Here is a 13,058-nt window from a genome sequence, read left to right as displayed (position 1 = left end):
AGCGGGGAATCGGACGGCTAGCGCGTGATGTAGACGTAGCCATAGACATTTGAGAGAGAGCCTGGCCTTGGCAAACCCACCCACCCTTCCGTGCACCGTCAGTGGTGGGTGCAGAACGAGTGAGTCTGTCTGTCGGTGGCATCTGTGCCTTGACTGACGTTAACCACGTGGCCGGGCTGTGTGCGGCGAGCTGTGTGGATGGAGGTGTCGAGAACTTCGCCTGCGAGGATTGGTCCAAATCCCAGCTGGACCAGCCCCAGCCCTCCCTCCTTCCCAGGCTGATTGATTGAGTTCTCTGCAGGTTTTGGCATGTGGGTCTCCGATGAGACCGTAACTGGCAAGGCCCTGCCTGCTCTGCGTGGGCCCAGAGACCCGGTAGCGCTTCATCCTGGAGTGGGTGCAAACCCGAGCATCCTCTCTCCGTACCTGGTCGCCTGCCCTTCTCCCCAGAGGTGGCTGGTTTGCATGGCTCTGTGTGTCTAGGCGATGAAGGGTCCTGTGGGCTGAGAGATGCTGTGCAGCTATACCAGGGTTCTCCAGCCTGTTCATAAGTGTCAGAGGAGACGGAGATGTGTCGGGAGCCCGGCTGCAGCTGCAGCAAGCAGCTTTTCCCCCCGACCTATCCTGCCCCAGTCCGATCGCTCTCCAACGGCCATGTGCTGCTTTGATTCCGTTGCAGGCTTGACGGGGCTGGGCAGAGCCAGCGTCTCCTCGGGGACCAGTGAAATAAAGCGGGAGGAGAAGGAGGACGAGGAGAACACGTCGGTGGCCGATAACTCGGAAGAGGAGAAGAAGGAAATGAAGCCGTCACGGAACAGAACAAGGTGCTCTTTGAACAGGTCTCTCCGTTTATTCTGTTACTGGAGGGGGGGTGTTGGGACAGGAGGGAAGGCTGGGGGGGAGGGGGAGGCTGTGTGTGTGTCCTGTTGGCCTCCCTCCTGCTAAGAACATGATCACTAGCTGGATCCAGGGATGCTGTGCCAGGGCCCTGCCAAGCCTCCCAGGCTGCTGAAGCTTTAGGCTCCTGCACTGAGACCAGCACTGCCCCGAGCTACCCCTGCTTCCCATGGGGGAAGAGTTTGAGGCCACCTCTTAGGATTTATGACACTTAGGGAGGGGGAATGGCGGTGCTGGGCCCATCCTCCTGCATCTTTCCCAGCCCCAGCAATGCTCCACCTGCCCACCTTTGTGGGCATTCCTAGTGAGCAAGAAACAGGCCAAGCCCTGGAGATCAAAACAGGCTGCAGCCCAGCCGACTGGATGGTCTCGGGCGTTAGTCATGGTTTTGTGTACCTAAGTCTGGGCTGTGCTGGGAACGGCCGACTGCTTGACTGACCTCGGACAGACCCATCGCTAGTTTGTCCGCAGGAGGTGGTGGAACCTGGGAGGTCTCTTCACTACACACGTCTGGGCTCTATGGATTCTCTGTCACACAGACAGTTACGTGGGAATAGCCCGACTGGATCAGACATGGGACCCATCTAACCTGGTATCCCGTCTCCAACACTGGCCAGCTCCAGCTGCTTCAGAGAGCTCATCAATGGGCAGTGACGTAATAACCTGCCTGGAGGGGAAATTTCCTCCCCATTTCTGTCAGTTAGTGGCTGGTTCACGCCCTGAAGCCTTCCCCAAACTCTATATTTTTAATCCTTTCTCTTCATGCTGACATTACCCGTGTAAACGTCCGTTCCTGTTTCTGGCCATGCTTATATCATGTGACAGTGAGTTCCGGGGGTTAATTGCACTGCTCTGTTCTGTTCCTGTGAACCGTTCCCGTTTATTGGTTCGAAATGGCATCCTTTCCGTGTAATTGCGTCTGAGGGCAAATGGGAGTGCGGGGATGCTGTGCACCAGGGCTGGAAAGGTTCTAGTGCTGGGGGGAGGCGCGGGGCAATGCTCCCACTCCGTAGCGGCAAGAGGGGGGCTTGTTGATAGATGACCTTCAATGCGGAGATAATCGTGATGCGGCAGATGTATGTTTTGTTATGTGAGTTGACCAGTGCTGAGCGTGCACACGAGGAATGTCCCTGTCTCATTCTTATTTCAAACCATTAGTCAAGATGAGGATGAGGAGGACGATCTTCTTCCCCCAGAGCAAAAAGCCGAGAGGGAGAAAGAGAGGAGGGTCGCCAATAATGCCCGTGAGCGTCTGCGGGTCCGTGACATCAACGAGGCCTTTAAAGAGCTCGGACGCATGTGCCAACTCCACCTTAACAGCGAAAAACCGCAGACCAAACTGCTAATCCTACACCAGGCCGTATCAGTCATACTGAACCTGGAGCAACAAGTTAGAGGTCAGTGAGGCTCCCAGAGTGGTGATATTTTACGTATCTGATCGGCACGGGGCTGTCTGTCTCTCTACCCTGTGCCGCGGTGCTGCGCTGTTCTTCCCACGGCGCCGCCTTGGGTTCTCAAGGCCCTTTAAAGTGTCTTTTTTATTTTATTTTGTTTATCTTTTGCATCCCTGCTATGCTCTCTGGTTTTGTTTTTAAAGCCATTGCATGTGCTGCATGTTGTTTGTTTGAATGCACAGGGGTCACTTCCCTTTGTGGAAACCCGTGTGCATCTCTTAGTGCTGTCCTAATGTCTCTAGAACGCCGCCCTAGCTTACAACCAAGAGAGGTTTCCCTGCCACTGGGCCATAAAGAAAGGCATGCCTGAGAGTGAAAGAACAGGAGATGGCAGTGTCTCCAGGGGCTGCTTCCTTCCCAATGGCAGCAGTGCTGTGCCCGTCCTTTCTCCCTCTTCGCAGCAGCTGTAGGAAATACACCCCCCCTGCAATCCTGGAGTGGGGATTTCTGCTCTCCTCCGGTTGATGCTGTAATAGGCAGCTCTGACATCATTGTGCCTGCTAGGTAGCTGCTGATGCACGGGGGGGAGAGCTGGGAGGAATTGCAGGCAGCGTTAGGTTCAGCTGTGCCTGGGAGGAGGTGTGAGGCACTCTAGTGGGAGGCGCTGGTGTTCGGAGTTGTGAGTGGAGAGGCAGAACTGGCCAGTGGGTGGAGAGCTCAGAGGAGAGGCAAGCCCTCCATACTTGGACGCCTTGTGTCTCAGAGCCTGCTGTCTGTGAGCAGTTGGATTCTAACCGCTGACGACCCGGCCACGGATGCCGTCCGTGTCTGACAGTCTGGGGGAGCTCTCTGCCGTTAGCAGCACCTCCCTCTTTACCCGACTCCAGTGGTGAGACAGACACCGGTTTGGTCCTGAAGCCATTCTCCCTGCCAGGCCTATCTAGTTCAGCATGTTCATCGTGCCCCGGGGTGATTTTCCCAGGCGAAGTGGATCTCTGGGTGCAGTCAGTCCAGCTGGAGGGGAAGCTGTTGGATTTTTTTATTATTTTTTATTATTGTTATTTTATTTCCTGCTCGGAGTAGCAAGGGGGTTTTGCTGCTTTTTCTGTAACACTTGCCGTGCATGCTCCCTATTAACTTCCACCCCCAGTAGCCAGAGTTGCAGAAGCATCTGTGGCCAGTTAACCCCTTTCCTTCCTGCAGAGCCTTAGGTCCTATGAAACCCTGGTTTGTGCCTGGCTCCTCTCCCCCCTGCTGGCCTCTGCTGTTGCACTGTGATGCTGTTGGAGTCCTTTTGTGCCTCTCTTCAGTTTGTAATTTTTTGCCTTTCATAACGTGTATTTTTTCCTGTCGCCCTTCCCCCCCCCCCCCCTTTCCTTTTATTATTTTTTTTGTTCTGTTCTTTCCGATCTCCTACAGACAGTCCCCAGCCGTGACCTCTCGGTGGTCCCACTCTCTACCTTGTACTTGCTGCTTGCTGATCGAGACGGCGGGCGGGGCGGGGCGGGCGAGAGAGAGTTGGCACCGTGTTCACTTTGGTCTCCTCACGCTTGTCCTTTTTTAAAGCCTTTCTCAGAGATGAAAGCCCCCGCCTCCTGTGCTGCCAGCCAATACCCATGCAGTGAGCTAGGGCGCTGGTCCCCCAACGCCTTCGTTCTCAGGGCCATGTCCCAGGAGAGAGACGCCCCCTTTCCCCTGAACGCCCTGCCACGCGCTTCCCAGACCGTTCCGTTCTGAGGGATGCCATGATGGCAGGTGGCTCCGAGCCCCGCTGTTGATGGGGCCTCTCACAATAGTCAGGTAGCTTTATTACGATGAAAAGGAACGCTGCAGTAGTTTAGAGGCAGCTTAGGTGTCGCTGTGGCTAGAGCTGTGCTATGAAACGGCCAGGCAACGCAGATCTGTGCAGTGCGTTGGCCTGGCCACCGCTTAGTGGGCTCCATGAAGGGGGCTAGGTACCCAGTGCTCCGTTCCCCATATGGGACTGATTGCAGCTTGGTCATGCCCACCTGATGGCATCCAGCAGCACTTGCAGAGCGCTCGTGGGGAGAGGGCAAGAGATGGCAGACGGCTGCAGCTCTGTGGATGGCAAAATGCAGAAGGCTTTGCCTGAGTAGGAGTCCCTTCCGGGGAGGGGAGTACTGAGCCGGCCGCTGGTGATAGGTATGACTGCGAGGGTTTCTGTGGGCAGTGTCAGAGAGCGAGTTAGGATTTCTGCCGAGGTGAGAGCCTTTGCTAGGTTCTGCCTGGGCTCAGGGAGATGCTGGCGTCTTTAGCCGGCTGAGAATCCAGGTGACAAGTATTCTCCCAAGGCCCTGGCACTCTTCCAGCAGTGGATTTCCTGGCACACTGATGCCGAAAGCCTGGTTCATGGGGATGGAGGGTCTGAACGAGCCAGGATAGTCAGGAATGGGACTAAGCAAAGGTCCCTTCTGTTCAGTCACCTTGCACCGCCGTACGCGGGGCTCCAGTCAGCAAAGCCAGCTTGTGTTCCTGCATTGCCGGATGCTCTTCTCCGAGCAGGGCTGGCACTGGCGGCAGGTACCTCGTGGCCCCATAGCATCTGCTACCCTCTCGTGGCTGGCGGTCTAATCCCATCCGGCTCCTCTGGGACTGAAGGCAGAAGCCAGACTCCAATTTGAGGCCCGGCCCAGGACAGTCTTCAGGCAGTTGTTCTTTCCTGTGAGAATTTTGCTCTGGGGGGGAAGATCGTCCCTGCATCAAAGGGGGGAGGCGGAGGGGAAAGGCACTGCAGATTAAGCCAAGCTCTTCAGGTGCTGCCAGCATGTCTCTGCGTTGCAGGCCACCCCCCAGGCCAAGACCAGTTGGTTTCTTGCTCTAGCAGCACACTGCCAGAGTAGCAAAAACAATGAGATGCCACACGCAGCCTCCTCGCTCGGCTTGCAAGGGGCGAGGACTCCATGAGCTCATGACCATGGTTTTAAAGTCGTCAGTCACTCCTATCTCCAGCCCTAGTTTAGGCCATGTTAACAGTTTGTGAGAGTCACTAGTCCTAGGCTGGGGTATCAGAGAGTTCAGCTCCCGTATCCCACTGAATACCAGTGGGATTTGGGTGCCCAACTCTCCTAGGCCTGCTTCTGGTTTAGGGTTTGGCAGGTTCTCCAGTTTTGTAAGTCTGCCCCCACAGCCCATTTTTCTGGAACCTCTCAAGTCTCGTTTACGTTCTTCAGAACAAACCCACACCTGCAGCGATCTAGGGGTTGTTTCCTGGCGCTGAAGCGTGGAAGCTAGCTGGATTAGGGTGGCTTTCTGCAAGTCCAGCTCTGCCACCCTCATGGAGCTGAGGCAGCAGCCAGGTAGATGCTGCCTCTTTAACTCATTCATAGCCCTCAACCAGCAAGCTGCCTTCCTGGCGGTTTTTGAGATGCTGAATAACTCATGCAACACTGACAAATTCTCAAATTTCCAAGCTGTCTGCCTGATTCAGTGGTTAGAGCACAGGTTGGGAGCCAGAAGATCTGGGTTCGGTTCCTGCCTCTGCCACTGACCATGGCAAGGTAATTCCTTCTGTGTGCCTCTATTTCCCCACCTGTAAGATGGGTGTTGGACCGGCCGACCTATCGGGGCTGTGATATCTGGTTGAAAATTTTCAACCAGAACTGCTTTTGATGGAAGATGGAGCTTTCGACTAGACTAAACTTTTCACGCAGGTGCCTATCCACTGAAAAATGAGGTTTCTTCGGAAAACTGAAAAGCCAAACGTTTTTTAGCTGAAAACCAAAAACTTCTGGTTTTCGACTGAAAATTTTCCCACAAAGTCAACGTTTTTCCATGCGAGGAACGCCCCATTTTCTGACTCGATCAGAGGAGGTGCTCAGGGTGAGCACGCTGATCGGCAGGCACTACAGCAATGTAAAGTACTTCTCCTCCCAGCGGCCTGCCCTCCCTTTCCGCCTATCAGCCCCCACGCTGGCCCACTGTACTGTGCAGAGAGGTTGACCTGGTGCTGGCAGCACCTTAGCTTGGCTCTCCAAGATAAGGAACCCAAAAGCCAGGGTTGCTTTGAAAATTGGGGAAGTTCCTTTCTCCGTTGTCAATTGGCTTCTGCAATGTGAGGTTGACTGAGCTTTTTGCAGTGGACACTAGTGGCACTACCAGCACAGCAACTGACCAGCCCCTGTCGGTTACACCCTCCCTAACTAACCCCTGTGGTACTGTGAACCCAGCAGTACAGACGAGGCCCTATCACTGGAGGACAAAGATCTGAGGGACCGGGAGAGGAGAATGGCCAATAACGCCAGGGAAAGGGTGCGTGTGCGGGACATTAACGAGGCCTTTAAAGAGCTGGGACGCATGTGTCAGATGCACTTAAAAACGGACAAAGCACAGACCAAACTGATCATCCTACAGCAAGCGGTGCAGGTCATTCTGGGCTTGGAGCAGCAAGTACGAGGTATGGTAACAGGTGACAGGTGCATTTTGGGACCTTTTCTCTTCCCATCCGTTTGCGTGTGCCTGTCTCTGGCAATGTATTTATAACTGAAGCTTTCGTTGCAAGGTTGAATGTTTGCCATTCCAGTGGGGAGCTGCAGTGGAAAGTACTTAGGCTGAGATTTCCAAGGCCTCATCTTTGTGATCTGAACACGCTGTATATGGAAATGAGGCATCTGGACTCCACGTGGAGGCTTAGGAAAACTCAATCTTAAATGTCTTCAACCCACCAACTCTGACAGTCTTTTTTTAAACCAATACGCGTTAAATTGGCCCGATATTCCTGCAGGGGAAAGAAGTTTTGCTCTGGCAGGGGGTCCAGTGAGGTAACTGCTGCTGTTACGTGGAGCAGAAGGGTACAAAAGGGCTTGCACTGGGGTTACTTCCTTGTGCGTTCCACTGCTTCTGTCTTGGGACTCTGGGTTTTTTCTTTCGGATGCTGTTGCTCCTTGATGCGGTGGCACGAATTGAGTTTTTTCCCCACCCTTCCCCCTTGCTCTTTTTGGCCTAGAGCGCAATCTGAACCCTAAAGCAGCCTGTTTGAAGCGTCGGGAAGAGGAGAAAGTGTCCGGAGTAGTAGGAGATCCCCAGATGACACTTTCAGCTTCACACCCTGGTCTAGGAGACGGTCACAACCCCGTTGGACACATGTGAAGGTATCATCCTCTGCCCGTCAGGTCCCAGCACTCGGCTGTGTATGTGTGTGTCTCTTTGAAATCTATGCCAGGCTCAGCGCATGTCCTTATTTAACAGCTTGGCTTTCATCCCTCACTGAAATTCACAGCAACCAGTGGAGCAAACTAAAATGCATGATTCTGGCCCCTAAGAGCTAGCCCTTGAACTTTGTCCATCATCTTCTGTAGGAAAATACTGCAGTAAAGTTAGACATCTCCTTTCATTTGTCTTTGTACATGACACACACACGGAAACATTTAATTCCTTCAGTTACTGACTAGGTTATTCTCTATCTCCACCCCTCCATGACACCCCTAGGGACAATGTACTATCTACCTGAGTTCTACTGTTGTGCACAAAGAGCGTCCCCATACAATGGCTCTCCCTGTGTCAGGAACCTGAAGGCTTGCTAAAGCCACGTGTGCTGCAAGAGCCCGTGCCCTGTAAGGAGCAGCACAGCTGCTATGATGAGCAAGACACCGTATTTTCAGACTGTATTATAGGCCATGGATGCTTTACTCAGTCCCTCCCTTTGAAAATATAATCCCCACCCCCCTCCCCCTGCTTACAGAAACGTGTAGTCCCTGTAGCCTCCTGCGTGTGCAGGCCATGTTTAAAATCTGCTCGCTGTGATGGGGGATTTAAAAATAAAACGGTTTCCTACCCTCAGTGCAAACTCCAAGCTTCATGCAATGAGCTAGCACTGATGCTGCAGTAAAGCCATGTAGCACGAAGTTCCCTCCCTGCTGAGGCCGCAGGCAGTATAGGCCCTGGAGACCACAGCACAAGCCCGGCAGCTGATGGCCCAGTGCTACTGTAATTTAGCAGCTATTAAGAGGAGCTGGAGCAGTGCTGCTCATCACCCCGTGTGCTCCCCAGCTCCATCCGGAAGGTGCGTCCTGAGTGGTGGCATGAGGCAAGTCCCTGGGGAAAAGACCAAACTGAAATTCGGATTCCATTTAACTGAGGCTGTAACAGTTTCTGGCCCGGCCCCATAGCCCTTTAAATGGTAGAGGTACATATCTAAAACCTCATCTCCCTTTGAGAGTTTGGGCACACTTAATAACGTCGTTCATCCCTCCGCACGCACTCGCTTCAGATGTTGTAAAGGCAGCTTTACAGTTTATGTGGCCCTGGTCTTCAGCAAAGGACGCAGGCATGTGCTTGACTGTAATCACACAAAAGAGATGCTCACCCAGCCACAGACAAATCTTAATGGTGGTTCTTGGCTGTAACATCAGAGCGCTGGTGTGGACAGGAAGCACTGTCGTTACCTAGTTACAATTAGCAGTTCCACTCGCGGCTGTCACTCAACTGCTGTGCTGGATGCAGGGATAAACGCAAGTGGAACAGGACAGCTCATGTGCCTACTTGTTCTATAAAGTGCTATTTGCAGGGCAGTTGTAGCTATGTTGGTCCCAGGATATTAGAGAGACAAGCTCAGTGAGAAGTTGGTCCAATAAAAGATATTATTCTCACTTGGGTTTCCCTCTTTTTTTTCTTTTTTTTCTTTTTTTCTCTTTTGTTTCTCTTTATTTGTAGATCTTTTTGTTCCCCGGATACAGAGATGGGTAGGAAGCAAACCCTCGGTGTGACCTGCAACCTTCTTGAACCATAAACTTTAGTACTGCTAATACTGACACACGAGAAAGGAGCCTGGCATGCTTTAAGGGGCGTTAAAAAGAAACAAACACTTGGTCAAAAACAAAACAAAAAATTGCCTTAAGTATAAAGTATGGACCCGTCAATACATATCACTCAGTTAACAGGGGGAGCGTCATGTTCTCTTGGCTTGGTCTCAAGCAGCCAGCAGCAAAATTGTGCCTAAGCTTAATATTTCTTTTTTTTTTTTAAAAAGAACATTAGTTATGAGATTTTTTAGGTAGAACAAAATAGCAATGCCTTTTGGTTTTTTTAGCTTCTTTTGCATATGTTTTGTAAGCAACAACAAAAAAATTTTTGTATAAAAAAAAAAAAAAAAAGTCTTGTACCCCATGCTTTTCTGCTGCTGTTTCTATAGTTGATGTTGCATCTTTAGGATCAACCAGAATATTAAAATTGTATTAAAAGAGACTGGATATAAAAAAAAAAAAGAGAAATTCTCAGATTCGGCTCTGAAAGCCACTACATGCGAATGTAGCCACTGGGGGATGTTTGTTCCTTGCCTGGCTTGTACCTTCCATTGTAAAAACTCATGTGCTGAATTCGTCATCTCTGCTTTGGCCACGTCTCAATTGGGGAAAGGAAGTTAAACGACAAAGCAAGTTACGGCAGCTTCCATCAGTGGTTCTCTGGTTTCTCCCAGCCTCAGTAACAATGACCCACCTGGGGGAGGGGGGGGAGTCTCTGCAAGTTGCTTTCCATTCGCAGGGGTCCCTGGAGACTTGGGCTCCTTCATGGGAGGTGAGAGTGAGAAGTGAAGAGGCAAAGAGCACAGCTGTCTTCTGGAGTTTCACTGCTAAAGCAGAACATGTGGCCGTGATTGGCAGAAAGAGCTGCCAATAGAGAGAGAGGCTGGACCCAGGGGGAAAAGGAGAAGCTGGGGTATTGGTAAGTGAAGAAGCGACATACCATGTACAGGAGAACCCAGGGCTGAGAGGGGGACACCTCGTTCCCACGCACCTGAGCAAATCACCCACCATCAGAGCCACTTCCATGGGAGGAGGGGAGAGAGACATGCCGAACAAAGAGAGGAGACAGAACAAAGATGGAGAGCGGGACCGAGAACAGGCAGAACAAAGACACCAAGCAAACAAGGCAAAGAGAACAAAGAACGGAGTGTGGCGCAAACGAAAAGGCAGCTGGGCTGGAGGCTGTGGAGCAGCCCGGTGTGGTATTGGCCGTGGCCAGCCAATAAACCTCAACCTAGGTTTTGAGTAGAGAACAGAGGGAGCTGGAGCATGGGCATGAGAGACTCCCTCACTGCACCCTCGGGAAAGCAGCGTCTGGCAGTAAGAAGCAGGATTCTGCAGCCCATCTAGACAGAGCGACTCTGCGGGGAGGCAGCTCCTGTCACTTTGTATTTGGAACTGGCAACTTGAAAGAGCCACTGGCAGCTGCAGCAGGGTTATTTCCCCCCCTCCCTTCCCCGTTTAACCTGTGTCAGAACCAGCTGCTGGCTTATCTCCAAAGCACCCTCAGAAGCGACTTTCTCGGCAGTCAGCTCTTCTGTCTGCGGCTTCCCCGCGGGCCCCGGCTGGACAGAACCACTTTCCTGTGCGTGTGGATTTAGCCTTTTGAGGGCAAGGGATGCTGCTCCTTTTCCATACTGATCACAGAGAGGAAAGCACGCAGGTTTTCCCCCTCCTAGCAAGACCTTCGTGGCATCCCGCGGTGCTGGGTAGCAAAGAAACAGCCCCCCCACCCCTTGAAAGGGACTGCAGCAGCTTTACTTTCCCTTCGAGGACGTGCTGGCTTTCTCGGGTCACTTGGCTGTTTGCTCTGCCGTGCCAGGACCCGGACCCCTCGGGGCATACGCTAGAGCCCTTGGCGGGCGAGGTGCCCCATTGCATTCTGGGAGGACGAATGAAGTGACGTGCTTAGCGTGGGCCGTTTCGGCCGACCCTGGTTCCGCGGAGCAGAGCTGACCCAGAGCTGATGGGGCTGAGCTGGGCTGGAACGAGAGCGGCTCCAAATGCTTAAAATTTGTGACACTCCCCTCCCCCCCCAACACACCCACCCACCTCCAAAATTGTCACCATGTCTCCACACACACACACACACACACACACACACACGCACAAAAGCAGGTCTGAAATTTTTCATGACCAACCCCGCCCAGCTCTGCTGACAGCCTGGGCTGGCTCAGCTCCTGTGGGCTCTGCCTGCTAATGCCTGCAGCGGGGAAGAAGGTGTTAAACCTGCTTATTAATGCAGTCTGGCCCCCTGCCCCAAGGCGGCGCCATAGAGCCATGTGTTGCTGGGTGTGAATCTCCATCTCCTTGGCTGGGCGGATGAGGCATCTGTCTCCTGAGTTTCTGAGGTAGCAGGGTGGCTTGGCTTGTTGGATCACTACATGGTTTATCGTTCAGCTTCCTGTGAGGACGGGCTGGCAGTGCAGGTGCAGGGCTGTTTCAGTGGGTCCTTTCTCTTCCTCCTCCTTCCTCGTTCTTTTCAGTTCTCTAATTCTGTGGACCTGGTGCTTGGGGAAACCATTTTTGCTACCCTATAGTCAGTCTAGGGTGTCCTCTCTGAAGGAAGGAAGGAGGGTTGGTGGGTGGGATTGGATATCTTGGCACATCCTCCTCACTGTGGGCATTGACTTAAGCTTCTGGCTTTCCTCAGTTCTGACCCCTGCCCTGGCCTTGTGCTTCCACAGATATCAATGCCTCATGTCATCCCTCTCCCCCAGTGGTCTAGGGAGTGCTCAGCCCCTCTGAAAGTCAGGCGCTTGGTCTCCAGGACGGTCTCATTCTGTAGTGCTGCCCAGGATTTAATTCTGGAGTCAGTCACAAATTTGGCAACAGGGCGAGATGATTTCTTCCTGCCCACCCCCTTGCGTTGGGCATCCAGAACATCTGATCCCCCGCAAACTCGACGCTCCAGGGACTTTCTGCAGAGGACGGTGCTGCCCGACGGCAGCTCTGGGATGTGCCCACAGGGCTGCAGCCACGTTCTGTGCAGGCTCTAGGCTCACCCCATACTACAGTAACTGTTCAGGCGGCCCCTGCAGTGTTGGAATGTGGCTGCTGCTTGCTTGTGTGGACGGGGTTAAAACTGAGCACAGCTGGTAGGCGAAGCCTGTTTCAGCCTGCATAACTACCAGAGTTAAAATACTGTTCCTTCCCCGGGGCCTTCTGCCTGCCCCAGCGAGGAGAGAGAAATGCAAAGGGGAAACGGGGGAGAATCTTGGCTAACCCCCCCATTGTCGGGTGTTTTGGGGGCGGGGAGACAGTAGGTCAGTCTGCAGTGTTTGACCCTGCTCTTTGTATCGCTCACAAGGGGCTACACTGCCCATAAAGTATTTCCATGCTGCCCGTCTCCAAATCTGCCCCTTGCTGAATCGTTGCTGAGGGAATTGGGCCTTGTCCTCGGAGCACAGCCGGAGTTTTAGAAAGGATCTTAGTTCGGCTGCACCTCGGCCGTAGCCCCGTCCCCACTGCCAGCCTCCACCCTCCTTCGCTGCAGCGTTACTCCCCCTCCCCAGAAGGCCGGGGTGGTGCAGGAGCAGCAGGAGCCACACCTGGAACGCCGGCCATTGCTGCTCTGCAAGGCTGCTCTTTAAACCTAGTTTAGAAAACACAAACTGGGCAGGCATAGCCCTCTGCTGTCTAAAGCGAAGGGGAGCCGCCGCGGTCTGCCCGTCGGGCTCCGTCTGAGCTTTCTTCACTCACCTGCAAAACTCCTGATTTGCCTTGTTAATCTAACTGGAGGACTCTTGCTGCAATAGGGAAGAGAAATGGCTGGCGATTCCTTTTGGCCAGACTGGTCTTCCATTCTTGACAGGGAACTTTCCCTCCTCACTGTAATTGAGATTTTTCTTTGGGGAGAATCTGTGTATTTTGAGATGAGAGAGGGTTGAAAATGCTTATTTTTTTGCAGGAAATAAAAAAAAAAAAAAAAAATCCCCCCCCAGCCAGAAACCCCAAATTTGAAAAATGTTTGTTTGGTTTTTGATTTAAATGAAAAAATGGTGGTGGT

General features: G+C 52.8%; 1 protein-coding gene across 9 annotated transcripts in view; it reads left to right on the top strand.

Annotated features, from left to right (window-relative positions):
* The window catches only part of TCF3 (transcription factor 3), a 119,895-nt gene extending 110,405 nt beyond the window's left edge, over window positions 1–9,490 (top strand). For 5 of the 9 annotated variants that reach the window (XM_065422149.1, XM_065422154.1, XM_065422147.1 and 2 more), the window contains 4 exons: window positions 680–839; window positions 2,056–2,294; window positions 7,255–7,399; window positions 8,961–9,490. In XM_065422149.1, the coding sequence (XP_065278221.1) occupies window positions 680–839; window positions 2,056–2,294; window positions 7,255–7,397 (542 nt within the window). In that variant the 3' untranslated portion in view covers window positions 7,398–7,399; window positions 8,961–9,490. Of the gene's footprint in view, window positions 1–679; window positions 840–2,055; window positions 2,295–6,478; window positions 6,706–7,254; window positions 7,400–8,960 lie in introns of all 9 variants that reach the window. The other 4 variants (XM_065422156.1, XM_065422152.1, XM_065422153.1 and 1 more) reach the window with 3 other exon arrangements.
* The last annotated feature ends 3,568 nt before the right edge of the window (window positions 9,491–13,058 follow it).

This window comes from Emys orbicularis, chromosome 24, assembly GCF_028017835.1.
Source record: "Emys orbicularis isolate rEmyOrb1 chromosome 24, rEmyOrb1.hap1, whole genome shotgun sequence".
Lineage (NCBI taxonomy): Eukaryota > Metazoa > Chordata > Testudines > Emydidae > Emys > Emys orbicularis.
Note: the sequence above shows the minus strand (reverse complement) of the source record. Positions and strands in the feature narration are given on the sequence as shown.